General features: G+C 40.9%; 1 protein-coding gene across 10 annotated transcripts; it reads left to right on the top strand.

Moving 5' to 3' along the window:
- The first annotated feature begins 2138 nt into the window (after positions 1-2138).
- ptprjb.2 (protein tyrosine phosphatase receptor type Jb, tandem duplicate 2) lies at positions 2139-27162 on the top strand. 10 transcript variants are annotated; one of them, XM_085779700.1, is made up of 42 exons: positions 2139-2356; positions 2619-2876; positions 3009-3266; positions 4019-4276; positions 4638-4898; positions 7051-7308; positions 7992-8252; positions 8461-8721; positions 8849-9109; positions 9647-9907; positions 10121-10381; positions 10511-10768; positions 11454-11714; positions 12928-13188; positions 13318-13575; positions 13827-14087; positions 14183-14443; positions 16242-16496; positions 16804-17073; positions 17292-17564; positions 17738-18001; positions 18604-18864; positions 18996-19250; positions 19604-19864; positions 20066-20326; positions 20419-20682; positions 20853-21131; positions 21244-21507; positions 21615-21875; positions 22074-22223; positions 22423-22630; positions 22783-22901; positions 23019-23106; positions 23196-23240; positions 23471-23558; positions 23859-23949; positions 24244-24320; positions 24513-24647; positions 24734-24850; positions 24939-25099; positions 25289-25424; positions 25518-27162. In XM_085779700.1, exons 2-42 carry the CDS (start codon positions 2705-2707, stop codon positions 25674-25676), a joined length of 8814 nt encoding a protein of 2937 aa, XP_085635826.1. In that variant the 5' UTR covers positions 2139-2356; positions 2619-2704; the 3' UTR covers positions 25677-27162. The 10 variants fall into 10 exon arrangements, 9 of the variants coding, with proteins under 9 accessions (XP_085635826.1, XP_085635818.1, XP_085635821.1 ...); XM_085779692.1 differs by lacking the exons at positions 2139-2356; positions 2619-2876; positions 3009-3266; positions 4019-4276; positions 4638-4898 and adding exons at positions 6596-6922; positions 11915-12175; positions 12308-12568; XR_015036014.1 differs by lacking the exons at positions 2139-2356; positions 2619-2876; positions 3009-3266; ... (1 more) ...; positions 4638-4898; positions 24244-24320 and adding exons at positions 6585-6922; positions 11915-12175; positions 12308-12568.
- The last annotated feature ends 256 nt before the right edge of the window (positions 27163-27418 follow it).

Below are 27418 nucleotides of genomic sequence, written 5' to 3'. Positions count from 1 at the left end.
ATAAAAAACTTATAATTCACTCTACATTTTTTATGTACAATACCACACACAAGGAACACAAGGAAACATATTTACACACTGGTACATTTAAATGAATAATGGTAAAGTATTCTCGCATTGTTAATGATTGATCTGTGATCTGTGATTTTTGTTGGGGAGAGAAGGATGCAGGTTTGAACAATGATGGCATGTATTTAATGTTTAGCTGTGTGGTAAACATGACTGAAAAGCAACCTGTCAGTGAGTGATTTTAGTCTGTTTAAGTTTAAGCTAATAATTAATTAATGGAATTAGGGCTGTGTGTTTAGTCCTGATACCAGGATACTGGTGTGACCACAGTTGAAAGGCAGAGTTTGAGCTGTATGGACATGAAATTGCTTGGTCACATGCACAAGTATGTGATTTTATTGTTTGCTGTGATCAGCATTTGTTAATAGTTGTTTTTGAGTTGGAGAGAAATTAAATATACAAATGCGATCCTACAAGAGGGAAGTCCTATACTCTCAACACAATGAATACTGATCGATGTGTATTAGGGTCTACTTTCTTGTACTCATTGACACAAAATCATTGGTTGAGAGTTTGCGCCATAATTTTGACCTTTTGCATGTTTCTTAGCACAAGTAAAAATCACGTGTTTTGGTAAATGATATAAAAACTGCTTTAAAAAGTTTGTTTCCTGGGGCGGTGCGTGGCGCAGTGGTTAAGGCGGCCACCCCATGTAGAGGCTACAGTCCTCAACGCAGGCGTCCCCGGTTTGAGTCCTGCATCGGGCAGACCTTTCCTGCATGTCATTCCGCCTCTCTCTGCCTCCCCCTTTCCTGTCTAACTCACTATGTGCTATCCAATAAAGGCAAAAATGCCAAAAAAAAAAAAAAAGTTTGTTTCCTCGTAGTAATTTAAAATAAATAAGTTAGAACTAGAGGTGGATTTCATTATATGTGCTTATGGTGTGAACATATAAATCTATGCAATGGACTAATGGTAAATAAAAGGCTTTGTAGTTTGAAGTGAGAAAATATTTGAATTAAATAAGCCTTCTTCAGCCTTATTAAACAAGCACCCTTTCTTGTGAATTTATCGACCAAATTTAAATCCTTGGAGTATGGGAAGGAATTGAAACATCATTTAAATCTTCATATTGGGATTAAGCAGAAAAAAAGTGAACCTGTCCAGTTGCATCAAAAGTTTTTTCTTCATAGCAAGTACAACTTCTTATGGCATGTGTGAACAAGGGTTACAAATGATACCATCTAACAAACATAGGGAACATCACTAATTCAACAATAGTTACATTTAATTATTGTAGTAACAGGCCTGTTACTGTAAGTTGTTGCTTAATTCACTGATGCCAAGTGACATGGTTGAGTTTCTAGTTGGTGCATCAAAGTCGTTTGAAACTCAATGCTGACCTCTGCTGGTGCAAACATGACCTACTTTTCTCTGTCTTCATCTCCACAGGACTCGCATGCACAGTGTCCGGGTAAATATGAACTTGCTTTTTCTTAATTTTGATCAGTGAGGTACACTACATGACTTCATTTGTCTCTGCACTTAAATAAATACAAGACCTCTTTTGATTGATTGTTTGTTTTGTTCTTGTTCCCTATTCCTCTTGTTCTTCTCTCCCCTAGAATTAGAGAAAACAACAACAACAGTCAGCATTGAATCTCCACCAAACTGCACAATATCCACTGGGGAAAATGACTCTGTGAATGGTTTACTAACTGGTCTGACTCCTGGAGCTGTCTATGAGATCTCTACTAATTGCTCTGATTGCCGTGTAAATGTCACTCTGTGTAAGTCTCTTTGTTGATTAATTTATGTTCCAGAGTTTAATCTATTAGATGTCTATGGAAAAGATGAGTGCAAAATGCATTTCGACAGCTGCAACATCTTACTGTTAATAAAGTATATTTTGTGGGAATTAAATAGATTAAAAATAAATAAATATGCATATGAGAATTTAGTACTATTACCTGTTTGTTTAATTAAGTTCCCTCACGTTTAAACCAAAGTCTCTCACACAACCAATTATTCTCACACATATCCCATATATCCCGTAATGTTTATCCCACTTCTATGTCGTTCACAGACCCCGAAGAAGTCAGAAATCTCACTGTCACATCCTTCAACACATCCTCTGTGTCTGTGAGTTGGACTAAACCAGGAGGAAACAGCCCCTTCTATAGAGTACGGTGGACAGTGGGAAATGTCAATAAGACTGAGAATGTGTCTGATACATCTATACACATTAGTAACCTGACTGCTGGAGTCCAGTATGAAATCAGTGTTACTGCAGTGGCAGATGACAATCATACTGAGGGACAGAGCTCTACTGTTACTCAGTACACAAGTAAGTAAGCATTTGTAAATGTGGTTGATACTGCTGGTACTAAATACACAATCATAGTCAAAGCTGTTGATTTTCTGGAGTAGTTGTACTGATGCTGTAACTTGTGTGTCATTGTTTATTTTTTTTTAGGTTTTCTTCTTGTTCATAGTTTATTTGTCTGGGTGTGACTACTTTTCTCCCTTTTTGTTCCTGTCGTCGATGCTGTTTTCATCTCACATTACAGATTTGAATTCCACACCCTCTCTTCCTCTCTTGTCTATAGGACCAGGTATAATTGGGAACCACCATATTGTGTCCCAAACCACCTCCATCTCTCTGAACTGGACCCCACCTCCTGGTGAGGTGTTCATGTACAGGTTGGAGTGGCACAATGGTGGAGCTGTGATGACCAGCTATATAAATGACACCTCTACTGTGCTGTCAGAGCTGATCCCTGGTACTAAATACACAATCTCAGTCAGAGCTGTTGCTGGAGACAATGAGACAGCAGGAGATCCTCATCTATTCACCTCAGTCACAAGTAACATAATATATTTTTTAAATTTCCAGTAGCTTGTTTGTATGTGCTGCTGTGCTCTCCTGTTTTGCACTCGCTGCAGCCAGGAGTCTTTTTTCTTCTCCTCCTCAATGTGAATTTATCCTTCACTCACAGGACCTGAAGCAGTCCAAAATCTCATTGTGACAAATGTCACCACATCCTCTGTGTCTGTGGATTGGACTGAACCAGTAGGAGGCAGCTCCTCCTATAAAGTACAGTGGACAGGGGGAAATGTCACTAAGACTAAAGATGTGTCTGAAACATCTATACACATTAGTAACCTGACTGCTGGTGTCCAGTATGAAATCAGTGTTACTGCAGTGGCAGATGACAATACTGATGGACAGAGCTCTACTGTTACTCCGTTCACAAGTAAGTAAGCACTTAAATGTGGTTGATAGTGTCAGGAAGTCTGCTGAGGAGACCTGGTGGAGGAGACTGAGCAATGATGACGAGCAGGGTGACTTTCAGAGATGTGAATAACATGTCCTCCTAAAGGAGAAGTTGATGTATCTCAGGGTTGTACCCTGAAAGGAGGGTGGAGTAGTTGTACTGATGCTGTATTGAGCACTTACGTTTCATTGTTTAATTTTTTTAAATTTTTTTGCTTGTCCATAGTTTTCTTGTCTGGGTGTCACTACTTTTCTCTCATTTTTGTTTTTGTAGACAATGCTGTTTTCATCTCACATTACAGATTTGACTTCCACACCCTCTCTTCCTCTCTTGTATAGGACCAGGTATAATTGGGAACCACCATATTGTGTCCCAAACCACCTCCTCCATCTCTCTGAACTGGACCTCACCTCCTGGTGAGGTGTTCACGTACAGGTTGGAGTGGCACAATGGTGGAGCTGTGATGACCAGATATATAAATGACACCTCTACTGTGCTGTCAGAGCTGATCCCTGGTACTAAATACACAATCTCAGTCAGAGCTGTTGCTGGAGACAATGAGACAGAAGGAGATCCTCATATATTCACCTCAGTCACAAGTAACATAATATATTTTTAAAATTTCCAGTAGCTTGTTTGTATGTGCTGCTGTGCTCACCTGTTTTGCACTCACTGCAGCCAGGAGTCATTTTTCTTCTCCTCCTCAATGTGAATTTATCCTTCACTCACAGGACCTGAAGCAGTCCAAAATCTCAATGTGACAAATGTCACCACATCCTCTGTGTCTGTGGATTGGACTAAACCAGTAGGAGGCAGCTCCTCCTATAAAGTACAGTTGACAGGGGGAAATGTCAATGAGACTAAAGATGTGTCTGAAACATCTATACACATTAGTAACCTGACTGCTGGTGTCCAGTATGAAATCAGTGTTACTGCAGTGGCAGATGACAATACTGAGGGACAGAGCTCTACTGTTACTCAGTACACAAGTAAGTAAGCACTTAAATGTGGTTGATAGTGTCAGGAAGTCTGCTGAGGAGACCTGGTGGAGGAGACTGAGCAATGATGATGAGCAGGACGACTTTCAGAGATGTGAATAACATGTCCTCCTAAAGGAGAAGTTGATGTATCTCAGGGTTGTACCCTGACAGGAGGGTGGAGTAGTTGTACTGATGCTGTATTGAGCACTTACATTTCATTGTTTAATTTTTTTTAATTTTTTTGCTTGTCCATAGTTTTCTTGTCTGGGTGTCACTACTTTTCTCTCATTTCTGTTTTTGTAGTCGATGCTGTTTTCATCTCACATTATAGATTTAATTTCCACACCCTCTCTTCCTCTCTTGTCTATAGGACCAGGTATAATTGGGAACCACCATATTGTGTCCCAAACCACCTCCTCCATCTCTCTGAACTGGACCCCACCTCCTGGTGAGGTGTTCATGTACAGGTTGGAGTGGCACAATGGTGGAGCTCTGATGACCAGATATATAAATGACACCTCTACTGTGCTGTCAGAGCTGATCCCTGGTACTAAATACACAATCTCAGTCACAGCTGTTGCTGGAGACAATGAGACAGCAGGAGATCCTCATCTATTCACCTCAGTCACAAGTAACATAATATATTTTTTAAATTTCCAGTAGCTTGTTTGTATGTGCTGCTGTGCTCTCCTGTTTTGCGCGTCCTGCAGCCAGGAGTCTTTTTTCTTCTCCTCCTCATTGTGAATTTATCCTTCACTCACAGGACCTGAAGCAGTCCAAAATCTCAATGTGATAAATTTCACCACATCCTCTGTGTCTGTGGATTGGACTAAACCAGTAGGAGGCAGCTCCTCCTATAAAGTACAGTGGACAGGGGGAAATGTCACTAAGACTAAAGATGTGTCTGAAACATCTATACACATTAGTAACCTGACTGCTGGTGTCCAGTATGAAATCAGTGTTATTGCAGTGGCAGATGACAATACTGATGGACAGAGCTCTACTGTTACTCAGTACACAAGTAAGTAAGCACTTAAATGTGGTTGATAGTGTCAGGAAGTCTACTGAGGAGACCTGGTGGAGGAGACTGAGCAATGATGACGAGCAGGGTGACTTTCAGAGATGTGAATAACATGTCCTCCTAAAGGAGAAGTTGATGTATCTCAGGGTTGTACCCTGAAAGGAGGGTGGAGTAGTTGTACTGATGCTGTATTGAGCACTTACATTTCATTGTTTAATTTTTTTTTATTTTTTTGCTTGTCCATAGTTTTCTTGTCTGGGTGTCACTACTTTTCTCTCATTTTTGTTTTTGTAGTCGATGCTGTTTTCATCTCACATTACAGATTTGACTTCCACACCCTCTCTTCCTCTCTTGTCTATAGGACCAGGTATAATTGGGAACCACCATATTGTGTCCCAAACCACCTCCTCCATCTCTCTGAACTGGACCCCACCTCCTGGTGAGGTGTTCACGTACAGGTTGGAGTGGCACAATGGTGGAGCTGTGATGACCAGCTATATAAATGACACCTCTACTGTGCTGTCAGAGCTGATCCCTGGTACTAAATACACAATCACAGTCAGAGCTGTTGCTGGAGACAATGAGACAGAAGGAGATCCTCATATATTCACCTCAGTCACAAGTAACATAATATATTTTTTAAATTTCCAGTAGCTTGTTTGTGTGTGCTGCTGTGCTCACCTGTTTTGCACTCACTGCAGCCAGGAGTCATTTTTCTTCTCCTCCTCAATGTGAATTTATCCTTCACTCACAGGACCTGAAGCAGTCCAAAATCTCAATGTGACAAATGTCACCACATCCTCTGTGTCTGTGGATTGGACTAAACCAGTAGGAGGCAGCTCCTCCTATAAAGTACAGTGGACAGGGGGAAATGTCAATGAGACTAAAGATGTGTCTGAAACATCTATACACATTAGTAACCTGACTGCTGGTGTCCAGTATGAAATCAGTGTTACTGCAGTGGCAGATGACAATACTGATGGACAGAGCTCTACTGTTACTCCGTTCACAAGTAAGTAAGCACTTAAATGTGGTTGATAGTGTCAGGAAGTCTACTGAGGAGACCTGGTGGAGGAGACTGAGCAATGATGACGAGCAGGGTGACTTTCAGAGATGTGAATAACATGTCCTCCTAAAGGAGAAGTTGATGTATCTCAGGGTTGTACCCTGAAAGGAGGGTGGAGTAGTTGTACTGATGCTGTATTGAGCACTTACGTGTCATTGTTTTATTTTTTTTTATTTTTTTGCTTGTCCATAGTTTACTTGTCTGGGTGTCACTACTTTTCTCTCATTTTTGTTTTTGTAGACGATGCTGTTTTCATCTCACATTACAGATTTGACTTCCACACCCTCTCTTCCTCTCTTGTCTATAGGACCAGGTATAATTGGGAACCACCATATTGTGTCCCAAACCACCTCCTCCATCTCTCTGAACTGGACCCCACCTCCTGGTGAGGTGTTCACGTACAGGTTGGAGTGGGACAATGGTGGAGCTGTGATGACCAGATATATAAATGACACCTCTACTGTGCTGTCAGAGCTGATCCCTGGTACTAAATACACAATCACAGTCACAGCTGTTGCTGGAGACAATGAGACAGAAGGAGATCCTCATGGATTCACCTCAGTCACAAGTAACAATACATTTTTGAATTCCAGTAGCTTGTTTGTATGTGCTGCTGTGCTCTCCTGTTTTGTACTTGCTGCAGCCAGGAGTCTTTTTTCTTCTCCCCCTCAATGTGAATTTATCCTTCACTCACAGAACCTGAAGCAGTCCAAAATCTCATTGTGACAAATGTCACCACATCCTCTGTGTCTGTGGATTGGACTGAACCAGAAGGAAACAGCTCTTTCTATAGAGTACAGTGGACAGGGGGAAATGTCACTAAGACTGAAAAAGTATCTGAAACATCTATACACATTAGTAACCTGACTGCTGGTGTCCAGTATGAAATCAGTGTTACTGCAGTGGCAGATGACAATACTGACGGACAGAACTCTACTGTTACTCAGTACACAAGTAAGTACGCATTTAAATGTGGTTGATAGTGTCAGGAAGTCTGCTGAGGAGACCTGGTGGAGGAGACTGAGCAATGGTGACGAGCAGGATGACTTTCAGAGGCCGATGTGAGACAAGTTCAGGTGTAGAATAACACGTCCTCTTGGTATCTCAGGGTTGTACCCTGAGAGGAGGGTGGAGTAGTTGGTGGTTGTACTGATGCTGTGTTGGGCATCAGCTGCAGTGATGCTGTTGAACCACACCTCCGTGTCAATGAGACAGTTCAGCAGTGAGGCAAAGCTTTGAGTTTGGTTTGTCCAGTTTTGTTGTAGCCCATTAGCTCTTGCTAATGTTTCTGGGTAGAGACAGAGAGAGTGAGTTATAGATACAGCAGATGAAAGACGTTTACTACACAGGGTGGATCTTACATTTGACCTTTCAGTGGAAATCAGACTCTATGTCAAGCTGCTGTTTGTGTTTCACACAAGTCAGAGAAAGTCGTTGGTCAGCTGTTTAGGTTGACCCTGGGTATCTGTGTGAAGAGGTTTGGATACATGAAAAAGTAGATGATGTACAAAGATGCTAATTGAACCTCCAGTTGCATTGAAGCAGCTTGATATTGTTGCTGAGGCAACATGTCTCTTCTATGATGATTGATCATTCAAAGTAATTAATTCACCCATATCACACATTTTCCCTCTCAGAGCCTGAAGTAGTCCTGAACCTCAGTGTGTCCAACATCACAACATCCTCAGTGTATGTGATGTGGACTGAGCCAAAGGGAGAGCGCTCCTTTTATAGAGTAGAGTGGACTAATGGAACAGCTGACTGGAGGACCAATGTGAATGAAACAAAAATAAATATCACTGAGCTGACTGCTGGAGTGAAGTACGGTTTTACAGTCATAGCAGTGGCTGGAGATATCCAAACAGAAAGTGAAACAGCACAGATTTCTCATTACACAAGTAAGATGATGGATACGATTATTGCTGATCCTGGATCCTCCGCCCTGTTTTGTGTTTCATTGTTTCATTTTTTAAGAATTTCTGTGTTCATAGTTTATTTGTCTGGGTGTGACTACTTTTCTCTCTTTTTTGTTCCTGTAGTCGATGCTGTTTTCATCTCACATTACAGATTTGACTTCCACACCCTCTCTTCCTCTCTTGTCTATAGGACCAGGTATAATTAGGAACCACCGTATTGTGTCCCAAACCACCTCCTCCATCTCTCTGAACTGGACCCCACCTCCTGGTGAGGTGTTCATGTACAGGTTGGAGTGGCACAATGGTGGAGCTCTGATGACCAGATATATAAATGACACCTCTACTGTGCTGTCAGAGCTGATCCCTGGTACTAAATACACAATCACAGTCACAGCTGTTGCTGGAGACAATGAGACAGAAGGAGATCCTCATATATTCACCTCAGTCACAAGTAACATACATTTTTGAATTCCAGTAGCTTGTTTGTGTGTGCTGCTGTGCTCTCCTGTTTTGCACTTGCTGCAGCCAGGAGTCTTTTTTCTTCTCCTCCTCAATGTGAATTTATCCTTCACTCACAGGACCTAAAAAAGTCAGAAATCTCAATGTGACAAATGTCACCACATCCTCTGTGTGTGTGAATTGGACTAAACCAGAAGGAAACAGCTCCTTCTATAGAGTACAGTGGACAGGGGGAGATGTCACTAAGACTGAAAATGTGTCTGAAACATCTATACACATTAGTAACCTGACTGCTGGTGTCCAGTATGAAATCAGTGTTACTGCAGTGGCAAATGACAATCATACTGACGGACAGAGCTCTACTGTTACTCAGTACACAAGTAAGTAAGCACTTGTAAATGTGGTTGATAGTGTCAGGAAGTCTACTGAGGAGACCTGGTGGAGGAGACTGAGCAATGATGACGAGCAGGACGACTTTCAGAGGCCGATGTGAGACAAGTTCAGGTGTAGAATAACACGTCCTCTTGGTATCTCAGGGTTGTACCCTGAGAGGAGGGTGGAGTAGTTGGTGGTTGTACTGATGCTGTGTTGGGCATCAGCTGCAGTGATGCTGTTGAACCACACCTCCGTGTCAATGAGACAGTTCAGCAGTGAGGCAAAGCTTTGAGTTTTGGTTTGTCCAGTTTTGTTGTTGCCCGTTAGCTCTTGCTAATGTTTCTGGGTAGAGACAGAGAGAGTGAGTTATAGATACAGCAGATGAAAGAAGTTTACTACACAGGGTTGATTTTACATTTGATCTTTCAGAGGAAAATCAGACTCTATGCAGCTTGATATTGTTGCTGAGGCAACATGTCTCTTCTATGATGATTGATCATTCAAAGTAATAATTCGCCCATATCACACATTTTCCCTCTCAGAGCCTGAAGTAGTCCTGAACCTCAGTGTGTCCAACATCACAACATCCTCAGTGTATGTGATGTGGACTGAGCCAAAGGGAGAGCGCTCCTTTTATAGAGTAGAGTGGACTAATGGAACAGCTGACTGGAGGACCAATGTGAATGAAACAAAAATAAATATCACTGAGCTGACTGCTGGAGTGAAGTACGGTTTTACAGTCATAGCAGTGGCTGGAGATATCCAAACAGAAAGTGAAACAGAACAGATTTCTCATTACACAAGTAAGATGATGGATACTGTATGATTATTGCTGTCCCTGGATCCTCCGCCCTGTTTTGTGTTTCATTGTTACATTTTTTAAGAATTTCTGTGTCCTTAGTTTACTTGTCTGGTTGTGACTACTTGTTTCCCTTTTTTGTTTTTGTAGTCGATGCTGTTTTCATCTCACATTATAGATTTAATTTCCACACCCTCTCTTCCTCTCTTGTCTATAGGACCAGGTATAATTAGGAACCACCATATTGTGTCCCAAACCACCTCCTCCATCTCTCTGAACTGGACCCCACCTCCTGGTGAGGTGTTCATGTACAGGTTGGAGTGGCACAATGGTGGAGCTCTGATGACCAGATATATAAATGACACCTCTACTGTGCTGTCAGAGCTGATCCCTGGTACTAAATACACAATCTCAGTCACAGCTGTTGCTGGAGACAATGAGACAGAAGGAGATCCTCATAGATTCACCTCAGTCACAAGTAACATATACATTTTTGAATTCCAGTAGCTTGTTTGTGTGTGCTGCTGTGCTCTCCTGTTTTGCACTCGCTGCAGCCAGGAGTCTTTTTTCTTCTCCTCCTCAATGTGAATTTATCCTTCACTCACAGAACCTGAAGCAGTCCAAAATCTCAATGTGATAAATTTCACCACATCCTCTGTGTCTTTGAATTGGACTAAACCAAAAGGAAACAGCTCTTTCTATAGAGTACAGTGGACAGGGGGAAATATCACTAAGACTGAAAATGTGTCTGAAACATCTATACACATTAGTAACCTGACTGCTGGTGTCCAGTATGAAATCAGTGTTACTGCAGTCGCAGATGACAATACTGACGGACAGAGCTCTACTGTTACTCAGTACACAAGTAAGTAAGCATTTAAATGTGGTTGATAGTGTCAGGAAGTCTGCTGAGGAGACCTGGTGGAGGAGACTGAGCAATGATGACGAGCAGGACGACTTTCAGAGGCCGATGTGAGACAAGTTCAGGTGTAGAATTACTCGTCCTCTTGGTATCTCAGGGTTGTACCCTGAGAGGAGGGTGGAGTAGTTGGTGGTTGTACTGATGCTGTGTTGGGCATCAGCTGTAGTGATGCTGTTGAACCACACCTCCGTGTCAATGAGACAGTTCAGCAGTGAGGCAAAGCTTTGAGTTTGGTTTGTCCAGTTTTGTTGTAGCCCATTAGCTCTTGCTAATGTTTCTGGGTAGAGACTGAGAGAGTGAGTTCATAGATACAGCAGATGAAATAAGTTTACTACACAGGGTTGATTTTACATTTGATCTTTCAGTGGAAAATCAGAGTCTATGTCAAGCTGCTGTTTGTGTTTCACACAAGTCAGAGAAAGTGGTTGGTCAGCTGTTAAGGTTGACCCTGGGTATCTGTGTGAAGAGGTTTGGATACATGAAAAAGTAGATGATGTACAAAGATGCTAATTGAACCTCCAGTTGCATTGAAACAGCTTGATAATGTTGCTGAGGCAACATGTCTCTTCTATGATGATTGATCATTCAAAGTAATTAATTCACCCATATCACACATTTTCCCTCTCAGAGCCTGAAGTAGTCCTGAACCTCAGTGTGTCCAACATCACAACATCCTCAGTGTATGTGATGTGGACTGAGCCAAAGGGAGAGCGCTCCTTTTATAGAGTAGAGTGGACTAATGGAACAGCTGACTGGAGGACCAATGTGAATGAAACAAAAATAAATATCACTGAGCTGACTGCTGGAGTGAAGTACGGTTTTACAGTCATAGCAGTGGCTGGAGATATCCAAACAGAAAGTGAAACAGAACAGATTTCTCATTACACAAGTAAGATGATGGATACGATTATTGCTGATCCTGGATCCTCCGCCCTGTTTTGTGTTTCATTATTTAAGAATTTCTGTGTTCATAGTTTATTTGTCTGGGTGTGACTACTTTTCTCTCTTTTTTGTTTTTGTAGTCGATGCTGTTTTCATCTCACATTGCAGATTTTACTTCCACACCCTCTCTTCCTCTCTTGTTTATAGGACCAGGTATAATTGGGAACCACCGTATTGTGTCCCAAACCACCTCCTCCATCTCTCTGAACTGGACCTCACCTCCTGGTGAGGTGTTCACGTACAGATTGGAGTGGGACAGTGGTGTAGCTCTGATGACCAGATATATAAATGACACCTCTACTGTGCTGTCAGAGCTGATCCCTGGTACTAAATACACAATCACAGTCACAGCTGTTGCTGGAGACAATGAGACAGAAGGAGATCCTCATATATTCACCTCAGTCACAAGTAACATAATATATTTTTTGAATTTCCAGTAGCTTGTTTGTTTGTGCTGCTGTGCTCTCCTGTTTTGCGCGTCCTGCAGCCAGGAGTCTTTTTTCTTCTCCTCCTCAATGTGAATTTATCCTTCACTCACAGGACCTGAAAAAGTCAGAAATCTCATTGTGACAAATGTCACCACATCCTCTGTGTGTGTGAAATGGACAGAACCAGTTGGAAACAGCTCCTTCTATAGAGTACAGTGGACAGGGGGAGATGTCACTAAGACTAAAGATGTGTCTGAAACATCTATACACATTAGTAACCTGACTGCTGGTGTCCAGTATGAAATCAGTGTTACTGCAGTGGCAGATGACAATTATACTGATGGACAGAGCTCTACTGTTACTCAGTACACAAGTAAGTAAGCACTTAAATGTGGTTGATAGTGTCAGGAAGTCTACTGAGGAGACCTGGTGGAGGAGACTGAGCAATGATGACGAGCAGGGTGACTTTCAGAGATGTGAATAACATGTCCTCCTAAAGGAGAAGTTGATGTATCTCAGGATTGTACCCTGACAGGAGGGTGGAGTAGTTATACTGATGCTGTATTGAGCACTTGTGTTTCATTGTTTAATTTTTAAAGATTTTTTCTTGTCCATAGTTTACTTGTCTGGCTGTGACTACTTGTCTCCCTTTTTTGTTCCTGTCGTCGATGCTGTTTTCATCTCACATTACAGATTTGACTTTCACACCCTCTCTTCCTCTCTTGTCTATAGGACCAGGTATAATTGGGAACCACCATATTGTGTCCCAAACCACCTCCTCCATCTCTCTGAACTGGACCTCACCTCCTGGTGAGGTGTTCACGTACAGGTTGGAGTGGCACAATGGTGGAGCTCTGATGACCAGCTATATAAATGACACCTCTACTGTGCTGTCAGAGCTGATCCCTGGTACTAAATACACAATCACAGTCAGAGCTGTTGCTGGAGACAATAAGACAGAAGGAGATCCTCATGGATTCACCTCAGTCACAAGTAACATATACATTTTTGAATTGCAGTTGCTTGTTTGTATGTGCTGCTGTGCTCTCCTGTTTTGCACTTGCTGCAGCCAGGAGTCTTTTTTCTTCTCCTCCTCAATGTGAATTTATCCTTCACTCACAGAACCTGAAAAAGTCCAAAATCTCATTGTGACAAATGTCACCACATCCTCTGTGTCTGTGGATTGGACTGAACCAGAAGGAAACAGCTCTTTCTATAGAGTACAGTGGAGAGGGGGAGATGTCACTAAGACTAAAGATGTGTCTGAAACATCTATACACATTAGTAACCTGACTGCTGGTGTCCAGTATAAAATCAGTGTTACTGCAGTGGCAGATGACAATACTGATGGACAGAGCTCTACTGTTACTCAGTACACAAGTAAGTAAGCATTTGTAAATGTGGTTGATACTGCTGGTACTAAATACACAATCACAGTCACATCTTTTGCTGGAGACAATGAGACAGAAGGAGATCCTCATAGATTCACCTCAGTCACAAGTAACATAATATATTTTTGAATTCCAGTAGCTTGTTTGTGTGTGCTGCTGTGCTCTCCTGTTTTGCGCTTGCCAACTGACAGAAGTCTTTTTTCTTCTCCTCCTCATTGTGAATTTATCCTTCATTTTCAGGACCTGGAGCAGTCCAAAATCTCACTGTGACAAATGTCACCACATCCTCTGTGTCTGTGAAGTGGACTAAACCAGAAGGAAACAGCTCCTCCTATAGAGTACAGTGGACAAGCGGTGGATTGCCAATGACTGCTTACACCAGTAACACCTCGGCTGTGCTGCCAAATCTGATCTCTGGTACAACATACACCATCACAGTCACAGCTGTTGCTGGGGACAATGAGACAGAAGGAGATACCAAAAAATTGACAACAGTTACAAGTAAGCCACATTATATCAGCATGTGTTTATTGATGCTCATCATGCCTTGTCATTTCTTTCCTCCTCTTCATTGTGTATTTATCCCTCAATCACAGCACCTCAACCAGTCGGTGAACTCAGCGTCACAGTTTTCACCACATCCTCTATCTCTGTGACCTGGACCAAGCCAGAAGGATACAGCTTCTTCTATAGAGTACAGTGGACAAATGGAAATGACAGTCACACTACCAATGTGTCTCAAACATCTATAACCATTCCTGAGCTGACTGCTGGTGTTAAGTATGCAATACATGTTACTGCAGTGGCAGATGACAATCATACTGAGGGACAAAGCGTCAGTGTTTCACATCACACAAGTAAGTAATCATTTATGTTTTGTTAGAAACTGCATAATAAATATGTTCTAGTTGTATCTGTTGTGTTGTTCAGACAAAAGATATTCATACATCTCATTACAGACTTTGTGTATATTGGGATGGCAATTCCTCAGTATTTTTTTATTCTACAGACTGAGTGAATCAGTTTGATTAGCAAATCAGGCAATCAAAAACAACAACAACATAAAAACAATTAATAGGTTAATCAGATTTCTGTTGCAGATTTACATGCATGTTTTTTCTTAATGTATTATCCATTTTGCTGCACAAAGTGAACTACACATCAGCATGTTTAGGGATATTTTGTTGTGGCTCTGTTTTTAATTAGAGGTATTTCATAATTTTAGTGTGTATTTTGTTTGTGTATTTATTCGTTTAGACATTAGAGATATTTGTCAGCCATTTGTCAGTTTTTGTTCCAGTGATGATCGTGGCTGTGCAGCCCCACACAGGAGATAGTTCTCTCATACTGTATATGTGTCTCTATCTTCTGTATTGAGGGAGTATACCATGACTAGATCCAACAGCAACAGTCTGTCTTTGTGCTGCAGTCTTTTGCAATGCTCTCCCACTGTCTGAGTCTATGTTTGCCAGCTCAGCATAGCAAACATACTAGAGGAATGAACACTTACTCTGACTTCTCGTTAGGTCATATTCCCTGCCAAGTAACCAGGATGCAGCACAGGAATTGCTCATGTGTAGTGTGCTGATGACAAAGGCTTCTTAGACCTTGAGATTTGTGTGCCCAGTTTAGGGCATGTGGAAACACACTGTCTTGGCTACAGCAGCTTGGCTAACACTACAGTGGCCCTCGCAAGATGGTGGTCCAGTTCCTTGTCAAGTGACAGGTTGTTGGTGGTTGTGGACCTGGGGTATCTTAATGAGTTGACACAGTCAAGAGTCTTGCTGTCAGTGGAAATACAGGGTGGGGTTTTGACCTTTTGGCCCATCTTATAGATCTTCTCAATGCCAAGAGAGAGTTAAACTTCTTATCAACCAGTGAGACTCTGTCTATCAACCCCTCGAGCGCTGATCTGGGGTGGATACTTGCGGTCCGTCATGTGCAAATATCATTTACCGTAGGTCTTCAATTGCAAGCAGGCAACGACAAACTGTTTGGTGACAGGTCTCAGGGAGGAGCTGAATTCAAGCAGGAATACAAAGAGAATACCGGAGACAGTCAGCATCAACAGAAATGAGATCAAGGTGTCTCCTCAGCTTCCAAGATTTCTCCTGCATCTAACTGCCCTGCTGTGAGTTTTGCAAGCATGATGTACAGTATATAAAGGCTGTTTTCAAGGTGCTGAGTAGAGAAATGGTAGTTATAGAGGTCATTTGGTCATGAAGCTGTTCTTGTGCAGCATGATGATCTTGAGGTGAAAACGTCTTAATTCCAGAGTCAATGAAAATGTGGAAGGGAGAAAGGTTTCCCATGCTGCTGGCTGGGGCCCGTAGACAGTTCCACTTAATCTACAGCAGTTTACTAGTTGGAGACAGAGAGTGCTTTGTCAAGGGAGGTGAGGAAAAGCGGGATAACCTTTGAGTTGGAGGAGTGGCTGGCATTGATGCATGCCTTATACTTGCATGTTGGATCTGCTTAGGCTGTAGCTTGGATGTGAGGTTTCTTCATGAGCAGTCTCTGCCCATTCTCATTCAAGTTTCCTATTATCTAACAATTACTTTGTTCATGTTTTGTGTATGACACCATATTTTGTTTTTTTTAACGCATGCAATGATAAGAAAGACAAACAGCCTCTACTTGTTTTTTTTTGCACAGGGCCCACAAAACCTGGGAACATTTCAGGGCAAGGGACATTAAACCTGTCCATCAGCTGGGACTTACCTGGAGGGAAGGTTGATCAATACGTGGTGAACATCTCAAATATAATGCTGCAGGATTTTAATACCATCAACACAGCTGACACCAAAGCCCACTTTAATGATTTAAAACCTGGGAGAATCTATAATGTCACAGTGACAGCTTTAGCTGGAGACTTAAGCAACACATCTGACCTGACTTCACTTGCAACTAGTAAGTTCAACATTGTTTTCTGTTGTTGTTTCATAGGGTTTTATTGATCACATCCTTAGAGCTGCCTACACATTAAACATGTTTTATGTAGTTAATTTAATGGACTCAAACCACTAAATTGCATACAATCAGTCAACAATTAAATATTGACAGCCAACAACGTTTAGTTTTGCTAGGGCCTGACATGCTAGCCTTTGTATCTCAGTACACCTACAGAGTTGCATTAGTTTTCTTTGACAACGCAGTTACTGAAAACAAACAAACAAAAAAACATTGTGTACCTGTACCTGTCTTTCACACCTCTTAGATCCCACACCTCCTGGATCCCTTAACATCATAGAGAGGACAAACTCTTCGTTGCAGCTGAATTGGGCAATTCCTGTCCAGATGGAAAATGCTCCAGGCATCAGCTACAATATCACCTACCAGCCTGTGGTTGGAGAAGTACAACATAACACAGCACTCAATACCACAGTGCTGTCCCCACTGTCCTCAGGAATACGTTACAATATAACGGTGGTGACAGTTGGACCCCAAGATTTGAGGAGTACGGCTGTCTATGCTTCTTCTTACACTCGTAAGTACAACAAAGGAGGCACAAAAGAGCAGAGAAGTGTCTCTTTTGCCTTCATTGACATAATTCATACTTGCAATACACAAGCCAATGTCTTTTCTTGCTAGCAGCTATAATACTGCAAATTTCAAATGCATCTCAATGTTATTGATGGAATTCACCTCTAATCTACTTACTTTTTTTTTTAACTAACATGTCCATCTTGTTTGTCGTCTTTCTAGTGCCCAACCCTGTGTTGAACCTTAGAGCCAGTACTCAATCCACCACCTCAATCAAAGTGGAATGGCAATACCCGCATGGAGCCCAGCCCTATTACAAATACTTAATTAAAGCCAACAGTGCCACAGGAAAACCTGTTAACGAAACAATTGACAATAACAGCATTGATTTAACGGACCTGGAGCCAGGAAGTAGATATAATATCAGTGTCAGCACAATAATAGAAGAAGAATCAGGACTCGTATCCACGGAGGAAGAGACATTCAGTTATACAAGTAAGACCTTTTTAAATGCAGACACACTGCTGAAGCCTTAATTGGTCATGTGCTATTTCAACTTGATAATATCCTACAGTACATACACAAATCCAAAAACCACAAAAATATCAAATACCATTTTCTGTTGAGGTTTTTTGGCCTTACATAACCCTCTGCTGTATTTGCTGCAGTGCCCAAAGCAGTGATCAACCTCACAGTGAGTGAAGTGAACAAAACAGCCATCCGGCTGACGTGGCTCAAACAAAGTGATTATAAGCCTTCCTACTCCTACCTGGTGATAGCGCTCCAGGACGGCATAGAGGTTCAGAAAAATGAAACAAAGACAGAGACTTATACCTTCTTCGATCTGACCCCTGGAAAACTGTACACTTTTCAGGTGTTTACAGTTGTAGGGGGGGTCAATTCCAAAGAGGAAAACACATCAAGTTTCTCAAGTATGTCTTCAAAGTTTCTGAAATGTGTTTATATATGCAACAGAGATACAATGTGTACTTGGAAACAATCTCACAGTTATTCCATTTGTTCCCAGGAAAATTGTACACTGAAAACAGCTTGTGATTCTAGTCTTGTATTTCTATTCCTATTACATTGTGCAATCAATTGTGCAATTGATCAATTGATTCCTAATTATAGGTTCAAGTGAAAAAAAAACTTCTCTCTTGCCACTTTAATCACTAAAATTACTAGAGGTCACAGTTTCCATAATGCAACTCAACAGAGTTGTTTATTACAGTAGAACCCCCTGCCTATTAAATGCCCACATATTTCAAATGCCACAACTCCAGTTTGTAATACAGGTCTTGTCATAAAATGTTAAGTCTGTCATTAAACATTTTAGAACACAATAACTATGTTACAATTACTGTGTCACTACACAGCCCTGCCTATTTATTAGATTAACTTAATGTGGTCACTATTTTAGACAGAGATCTAAAACGTATGGGGTTAAGCGGTTAGGGGGTTAGAGGGTTAGGGTTAGGATACTTAAGATAATCAAAATGTATATTACATTAAATGTATGTCTTTTTCCCTCCAGGACCTGAAGCCGTTTCTAATATCACATTCACTGGGGACACAACTACCATGTCAGTGAGCTGGATGTCAGCATTTGGGGGGGTGCTCTCCTACAATGTCCTGCTGTATAGAGGAGATCAGTTCCTCCAAAACAAGACGGATCTGGCCAACAACACTGTGAACGTAAAATTTACGCACCTGGAACCAGGAGTGCTTTACTGTATAGTGGTGTCCACCAAAAGTGGATTTCAGACTGACAGCCCAAAAGTTTGCAACGCAACTTGTAAGTTAAAACAAGATTGTGTCTCATAAATCTATGTGCACTGCATTATTTCATTTCTATCTTGACAATTTATTTCGTGAATGTTTCTTTGAATTAAGCTCTAATGAAATCGTATTTCTTCTGCTCTTCAGTTCCCACCTCTCCTGGCCCCATTGCAGTGGAGTCTCAGACAGTGGAGTCCATCAATTTTACCTGGCCAGTTCCAGATCTCATGAACCATACTAATTACAACTTCAGTGTGTCTTCTGTTCATGGCCTTAATCTGACTGCAAACAACTGGTTCCTGTTGGACAATGTGGAATCTGGAAGCCCCTACAATATCTCTGTTGTTACTGTAGGCGTGCTTCACTATCAGAGCACAGCGGTGACAGCACAGAACTATACCAGTGAGTGTGATTACTAGTGACAGACCCCAAGGAGATACTTGTTACATATGTTCAAGTAGGCAGATGTGAAACAGTGATAATAATTTGTTAAAAAAAGATAAAGGAAAAAAAGGTCAAATTCAAAGACTCAAAGATTAACTGTCAAAGAAGTAGGTGCCAAACTACTTTAGTCTTAGTTTTATAAATAAAATGTCCTTGATGCACAAAAAATCAAAAGCACCAAGTGAGAATAACCACACAGTTATTGCAGCATATCAACTCCCAATGCTTATTTATTTAATAATGTCTTTAAGTTTTTTTTTAACCAAAAAATCTGATTTAACTTTGGTGTTTAATCTGTTTTACTTTTTCAGGACCATATGCTGTAATTAAATTGACACAGACAGACATCACCACAAATGCAGTGACCTTGGAGTGGGAACAACCTCACAGCAAACCTCATTACACCTATGAAGTGCAAGTCAGCAATGGCTCCTATTCTGATCAGAAAGTAGTTGAAGATCTCACAGTCACAGTGAATGGACTTTCATCTGGGAGCAACTACAGCTTCACTGTCACTACACGGACAGCAGATGGCACTCAGGCATCTCCTGTGACAGTCTCCTACTTCACACGTATGAATACATCTAACAAACTTAACATTCTCTATCCCTGGACATTTACATTATTATTATGCTGGAGCTGAAAAAGCAAAAAAACATTTTGTCATCTTTCCTTTACCTTTTATTCAGTGCTGCTAATTTGACAGAATATGAAAGAAGACACAAGCTCAATGTTTATGTGTTCAAAAGTAATGCTCTCTTTTCTGTCTGTAGGGCCCTTTGCTATTAGATCGCCGGAGGCTGTGACCTTAAACACGACTACTATAAATCTGACTTGGACGAAACCATTGGAGTACAAGAGGGAATATACATATCGAATTGAGACAACAGGCTGTGGCTCCAAAAATGAAACCGTAGAAAAAGAGGTCGTCAAGATCTCAGGGCTCGACCCTGGGACCAACTGCACCTTCTATATTTCTGTCAGGGCAGAGAATGGCATCGAAGGGAAAGCAGAAGCCATCTCACAGTACACCAGTAAGATTTTCACCTATCACTTCTCCTTCTCTATTTGACATTGTCATTGCGGTTGATCAGTTTGAATCACTCCCCCCTCTGCACATTTATAGAGCCTGAGGCCGTGCAACCCAGCATCTCCAGTCAGAGGTCCAATAGTTCAATCCTGGTGTCATGGACCATACCTAATGGGATGGTGGAATCTTACGAGGTTTATCTAAACAAAACTTCCTCGCAAGACAACTGTCAAAAGCTGAACTCTTCCACCACCAGCTTTCAGTTTGATGACCTGTCTGCAGGGAGGCTTTACACAGCCACAGTAGTGTCTCATAGTGGACCCTTCAATGGAACATCTGGACCCGTCACTAATGCAACTTGTAAGTAAGATAAATACAGTATGTTACTGTAAGGTGACAACTTTTTTTAGTTGTGTCAAACAGTTTACAGCTTACAGCTTACCTCTCTAAAATATGATGATGAATGAAAGACTTCACTCTGCTTGTTGATATTAATGTGTTTTGATTCCATTCCTCACCCCCAACCCCAGTCCCCAACCCCCCAGGGCCAATTGAGTTCCTGACAAAGACGACCAGTTCAATTACAATTAGGTGGGATGAAGCCCCTCTGATGAGTGGTGCTTCATTCTTCTACAAACTGATCACCACACAATCCCATGGGAGAGGAGACATCACAACCAACAGCACCACCGCCACCAGTCACACGTTTGCCTCCCTGCTTCCTGGAACTTCCTACAACATTTCCATTACAACAGTGGGTCCCCTGGGTTTTGAGAGCGAGGCGGTTCACATCTCCTTGGTTACTACAAGTAAGAGCTTTTATTTCTGTACCTGAGCAATGATCAAACACGAGCGCTATTCTCTCTCACCTTGACTATCTGGAGTAACATTTGCACCTTTTAAATGCCTTGAAACAAACAGAGCCATTGAGTGTGGAGTCTCTTGCGGTGCGAAAGACAGAGGAGAACAACATGACACTCGTGTGGGAAAGACCCGCTCATTACCAGGCATGCTATCGTTACATTGTGACATGGCAAGGCCAAAATGGGCCCAACAGTGGCAACACAGACAAAAATGAGTATACTATCAATAACCTGGCGCCTGGCACCAACTACAGCTTTCAAGTCACCACAGAGGCATGTGACGGGACACAGAGTGCTCCAACGTCAAATTTCAACTGCACAAGTATGATCATAAACAACTATTTCATTTCCCTTTCCCATATTTGGCCAACATGATTAATCTACTTTAATATCATTGACGCTTTTAATATTTACTTCTATGTCATGCAGAGGCAAGCCCAGTGACAGACATAAAATGTGTCGGTCCAGACGAACCAAATGCAACAATCAACCTGTCCTGGACCAAACCCAGTGGCCTGCACTCTGGCTTCCTAGTCAGGGTAAACGGCAGCGAGATCAACTCAAACACCTGTTGTAATCAGATTGTGTCCAACCTGCGGCACTTTACTGACTACAGTCTGACTGTGGAGACGCTGAGCTGTGGACTGCCCAGTATTCCTGTTACTCAGAACTGCAGCACAGGCATTACAGGTAGGACAATATGTGTTGAGGAGAATTATTTACATAACTGTAATGCAAAAACTCTAATATTACTGTTATTGTTGCTGAAAGACATTCATTTATTGCAGACATATTTCCTCACAGTTTTAAATTACTTTTTTGTGTTTAAGTATGATATATGAAAAAAGTTCTCAAAAACAAATCTTTTCATAATTTTAATTCTTGAAGCTCCGCGCATCCTACCCAACTATGAGTCACTGTTGGTGGTGACTGAGAGGGTGTACGACAAGTTCTACCTTCAGATTGACAGAACGCTGCTGGATGGCACCAATGGGCCTGTCACACATGTTGGGGTGCTGGTGACAGACAGCTCCCCTGGTGGGTCTCTTTTTCTTTTCTTAATGTCAGGGTGTTTTGTAATTATGTCACATTATCCTAATCCATTCATGCTTAAGAGACAATTTGTTGTGCACGACCTGTATCCTGGAGATCAATTTATTTATGTGCGGTAAAAGTACTTCTTACTTTTTTGTGTATTTGTTTCATATGATTAACACTAAATGGTAATTCTATTCAGGAGACACTTTGACACCGTTCTTGGAGAAAACATATGATCAGTGGAAGGCAGGAGAGACTAAAGTGTATCTTGCAACAATCAAAGAGGTCAGCGTTCAGCAATCGCGCAGTGGAGAGGACGATATTGAGATCATAGTAGGTGATGGAACCACTTCGAAGGCTTGGCATGGCTACACAAATGGTCCTTTGAATGCCAATGGAAATTACCAGTAAGACCAAAAACGATACTGTGTATATTCAACAAATGATACAGCATTAGTTATTTTAGGTTCATTTTTTGTCACAGAGCAAAAAAAGCCTGAATGTAAGATCTGTGTTGATAAAAAATAAAACATAAAGGAAAATCTCTTTTATCCTGCAGATATGCCATTGTGTTGTTCACCCGTCTGGACACTGATCCGAAGGGGCTTGTGGTTGTCCAAGGGTCTCTGGTTTCAATAACAAACCTCTATCCTATTGTTGTGCTCCCACAAAACCCAGGTACCCAGAATCAGCGTTTGATTTGTTTGATTTACCTTTAAACACTCTGATAACGATAGGAAACACTCACTGACCTCTTCTGATGTTTCCCTGTCCCAATCTTTGTCAACATTGTAGCTGTCATTGGCCTTGCTATCGGAGTAACACTGGGGATTTTTTGTATTCTCTTCATCATCCTCATTGGCTTCATTATCTACTGGAAAAGGTTTGTCATCATCATAGTTGATTAAAAAAATCATTATTATGTCAGTGCATACAGGTGTTCACTCTAAACTCATTATTTATGAACCATAGGTTAGCCAACAAAGAATCATCAGACATCCAGATTCATTCAATGAGGTAAGGTTTTTATTCTTACCATATTATTATACTTTTAAATGAATAAACAAAAGTTAAAACTGTCAGTCAATGTTACTTTCTCCTCTTTCCTTTAACAGAGCCAAAGTGTAAGTATAGATTCTGCAAATAATAAAGTATAATCAGAACTATGAAATCTTACACATCCTTGCTAGAACGGGCAGTGGGATAGTTTTCTGAATAAAACATATCTCTGGTGTTCATTTAAACAGAAGTGTGGCTGTGAGGATGGAGGACTACGAGGATTACTACAAGAAGCAGAAAGCAGACTCCAACTGTGGCTTTGCTGAGGAGTTTGAGGTGAAACATTAACTCCTGAAAGAAAATGTGTCTATTCATAGCAGCCAGTTACTGATAAAAAAAACAAAAAACATTGATCTTTATTCTAAATTGATTCAGTCATGTAATATGATTAATCACATTAAGGGATGGAATTGGAATTAATTGACCATGAAATTGATTAGTAACTGGATTTAAAAAAAAGTTTTTGCTTCCTTACTGACATTTAGGTTTCTCCTGGTTTGGTGCACATGTACCGGATTTTGGGTGTAAAGCGAGGCATCCAATTATGAGTCGCTTTTTGTCCCCTTTCTTGTACAGGACCTGAAGCTTGTTGGTACGGGTCAGTCGAAAACAAGCGCTCTGACTTTGGAGAATAAGCCCAAGAACCGCTACAACAACGTGCTCCCCTGTGAGTCTCCTTAACAAATCCACCTCTGCTGCTCTCCACAGTAACACTCATCGCTTTTTCAACTATATCATCATCGCCTATCATGGTGTATCTACTACCATTATCTTATCCCATTTTTGTTTGGACATTAAAACATACAGTTATCAAACATTTTTCAATGCAATAACAGTGTTTGGAAATACGCTGAGAAAATTCATCCAATTTCACTCCTTTCACATTGCAGAAACCTGAACATGCTATAACATTTCATACATTGGAGATTTTTTCCATTTACCCTCTTCTCTCACCTCCTAGATGACTCCTCTAGGGTGAAACTCTCTATAATCCATGGAAGTCCCTATGACGACTACATCAATGCTAACTACATGCCGGTGCGTACTGACATTTGTAGGGGCAGCTGTCTGCTTTTTAAAAACAAACCCGCTCATTCTTTTGCTTAATTCCATGCTACCATCTTTCCATCTTGTTACATGGTGATTTTTTGTAGCAGCTGAGATTCTCAGAGAAAACTGAACAGGATGGGTGTTTATGTTGTGGGGCTGGGCTGATGTTTTGTTTGGCAGGGTTACAACTCCAGGAAGGAGTTTATTGCAGCTCAGGGTCCTTTGCCCACCACAGTCAACGAGTTCTGGAGGATGATATGGGAGAAGAATGTACAGACCCTTGTCATGCTGACACGTTGTAACGAACAGGGTCGGGTGAGTGCCAACACAAACACCACAACTAGCAGCAACATGCACGCTAACGCACATAGATGCGATAACTTTCTGTCTTTCCTTTCCAGGTAAAATGCGAGCAGTACTGGAGTTCTGACACAAAGCACTTTGACAACATTACTGTGACAACAACCTCTGAAATACCACTTGATGACTGGACCATCAGAGATTTTGATGTTAAAAACGTAAGTGGTGAGATGTAATGTTATGGCAGGAAAAAACAACAAAGCAATTTAACATGTATTAAGAGTTTGTGTGTTATTTGTTCTTCAGGTAAAAACAGCAGAGACCCGTGCAGTGCGTCACTTCCACTTCACAGCCTGGCCCGATCATGGGGTACCAGAAACTACTGAACTCCTCATCAGCTTCAGACATCTGGTCAGAGAGCACATGGACCAATACTCCAGACACTCTCCCACTATGGTCCACTGCAGGTTTGACTCAACGACACACACACACACACACACACACACACACACACACACACACACACACACACACACACACACACACACACACACACACACACCGTTAACTATATAACTGTTTCAGAAAGGAGAAAAATTAATTTACCTGTTATTCTCTCTCCCTCTTGTCCATGTGTTTACTTTGTCTACATTCAGTGCTGGAGTTGGCCGCACAGGCACCTTCATATCCATTGATCGTCTGATCTTCCAGATAGAAAGGGAAAACATTGTGGATGTGTATGGCATCGTTCATGATCTGCGTATGCACCGGCCCCTAATGGTGCAAACAGAGGTAGGGTTTTTAACCCTTTACTGTACATGTTGTTTGAAATGATCAGTATGCTGCAGCATTGGCAAACTTTTTTTGCATTTGGTCTCATTGCAGGATCAGTATGTGTTCTTAAACCAGTGCGCCATGGACATCATCAGGGCAAGAACTGGAACCAACGTGGATCTAATCTATCAAAACACCGCTGCGCTCTCTATTTATGAGAATGTAGAACCCAAAAAAGGTTTCCGCAAAAACGGGTACCACGATGCATAGGCCAGAGAAACTGCTCAGGTCTTCTGCTTCTCTCTTTACTCTTAGCAAGAAACTGTGCAGACATTTGTAAAGGGAACACTTTAAATAGATTGTGCTGCAACTGTTTCTGTTTTTTTATACCTGTTATGCTCTTGTGAAGGACCCTGTAGCTTTCTGGATTTAAATCTCCTTTTCTTGTATTTATTTGTTAAAAATGTTGAATGTTTGACAAAGGAGAAAACTGTACATAGTGGACATAATCACTGACCAAAGATGACTTTGATTATTCTTAAAATTCTGTCTCATAATTACATACTTTTTTTTTTGCTCAGTTGTTTTTCTCAGCTCGCTTACTACTGTATATGACTTACTGATGATTACATCTTTGGCTCAGGTAATATGTTGGATGCTGTATAGGTATTATTATAAGGAAAATATTGTAATTAAATAATCTTGAGAATGGCTTGATAAACATGCTGATATGAATACCATGTGCCTTTTAAAAACCTGTGTTCTATAAGACCAATAGCTGTCACTCTTATTTTTGTTTTCATCATGTAAGTCAAAAAGTAAAAGATAAAGTGATTTTACCTTGTCATAGGAACCTTAAAGATACGCCAGTATATGTCATATTTTACTGAAGTTTGTCAGTTTGTACAGCCAATAGTTTTTGCACCTCTTAAGGCAGTTTGAACTGTGTAATGCCTTTTAATGAAGGAGTTTTGTTGTAATCTTTTGTATTTGTATGCACTGTAGTGAATAATGCACTGGATGCATTTGTCTTCCTGCACTGTCCATCTTTAAAAACTATGAGATGTTTATTTTTATCAGTATCTTTGAATTACATTTTGGCCAGTTCTATATGATAATGTTTGTGACCTTTGTCTTTTCACTGTGCATCTGATTGTTCAAGTCCTACTTTGATATATTTTTTGGAAATTAAAGAGATGTTTTGCATTAAACAATAGCTCAGGAACTCAAATTATGACAACTGAACATGTTATTGGTGGTATTGGAGGTGTTAAAAAATCCATACTGTGTCAGTGTGAACTTAGTCGCATCCATAGTTGTTTTGTGTTAGTGTCCTTTTCAGTGTACATTCCTCGAAACAACGATGTTATATCATTTCCTGCTGCATAGCTGGCCATTTCCTGTGATGTCAAAACCATCAGACCACCACAAACTTTATTTTCAGTTTCTAAAGGGCAGAATTTTCCATGAGGCAGGTACATTTTTTTCAAAAGACAAATAATATGTGCTGCCCATGTTTTATTTTTATTGGATCGTATTGTATACTTAAAAAGATTGAAAGCACTTGGGTTTTTCAATGAGAAACAAGAATGGCAAATAGATATGATGTTTTAGGATGTTTTTGAAATGCTTTTTGAGATGCTTGCTGGTACAATGCAAAAAAAATGAATATAAAAGGAGCAAGATTTTAATATTTGTATATCTTTCAATCTGTCAAACAAAATGGGATTAAAGATGTTACTAGATTTCTACCCCATGTATGTGTATGGTCGTGTAGTGTGTGGTACGAGTCTGTGTGCAAGTGAACATAGTTAAAATGTTTTTTTTACACAATACCAAAGATGATGTCTCAGATGATGTACTGTAGTGTAATAATTTACAGGCTAATGTGAAAATGTGCACAGTCTGTGTGTCAGCAATTGCATTCCTGTTGAATTCATTATACAAAAAGTATTTAGATTGTTTCAGTCAATGTATTAAAAGGAGCAGAGCAACTGAATATGCTGCATGCT

This window comes from Trachurus japonicus, chromosome 6 (assembly GCF_045865225.1).
Source record: "Trachurus japonicus isolate A0001 chromosome 6, Traja_1.0".
In the NCBI taxonomy this organism is placed as follows: Eukaryota; Metazoa; Chordata; class Actinopteri; order Carangiformes; family Carangidae; genus Trachurus; species Trachurus japonicus.
This window is presented reverse-complemented; position numbering and strand designations above follow the sequence as displayed.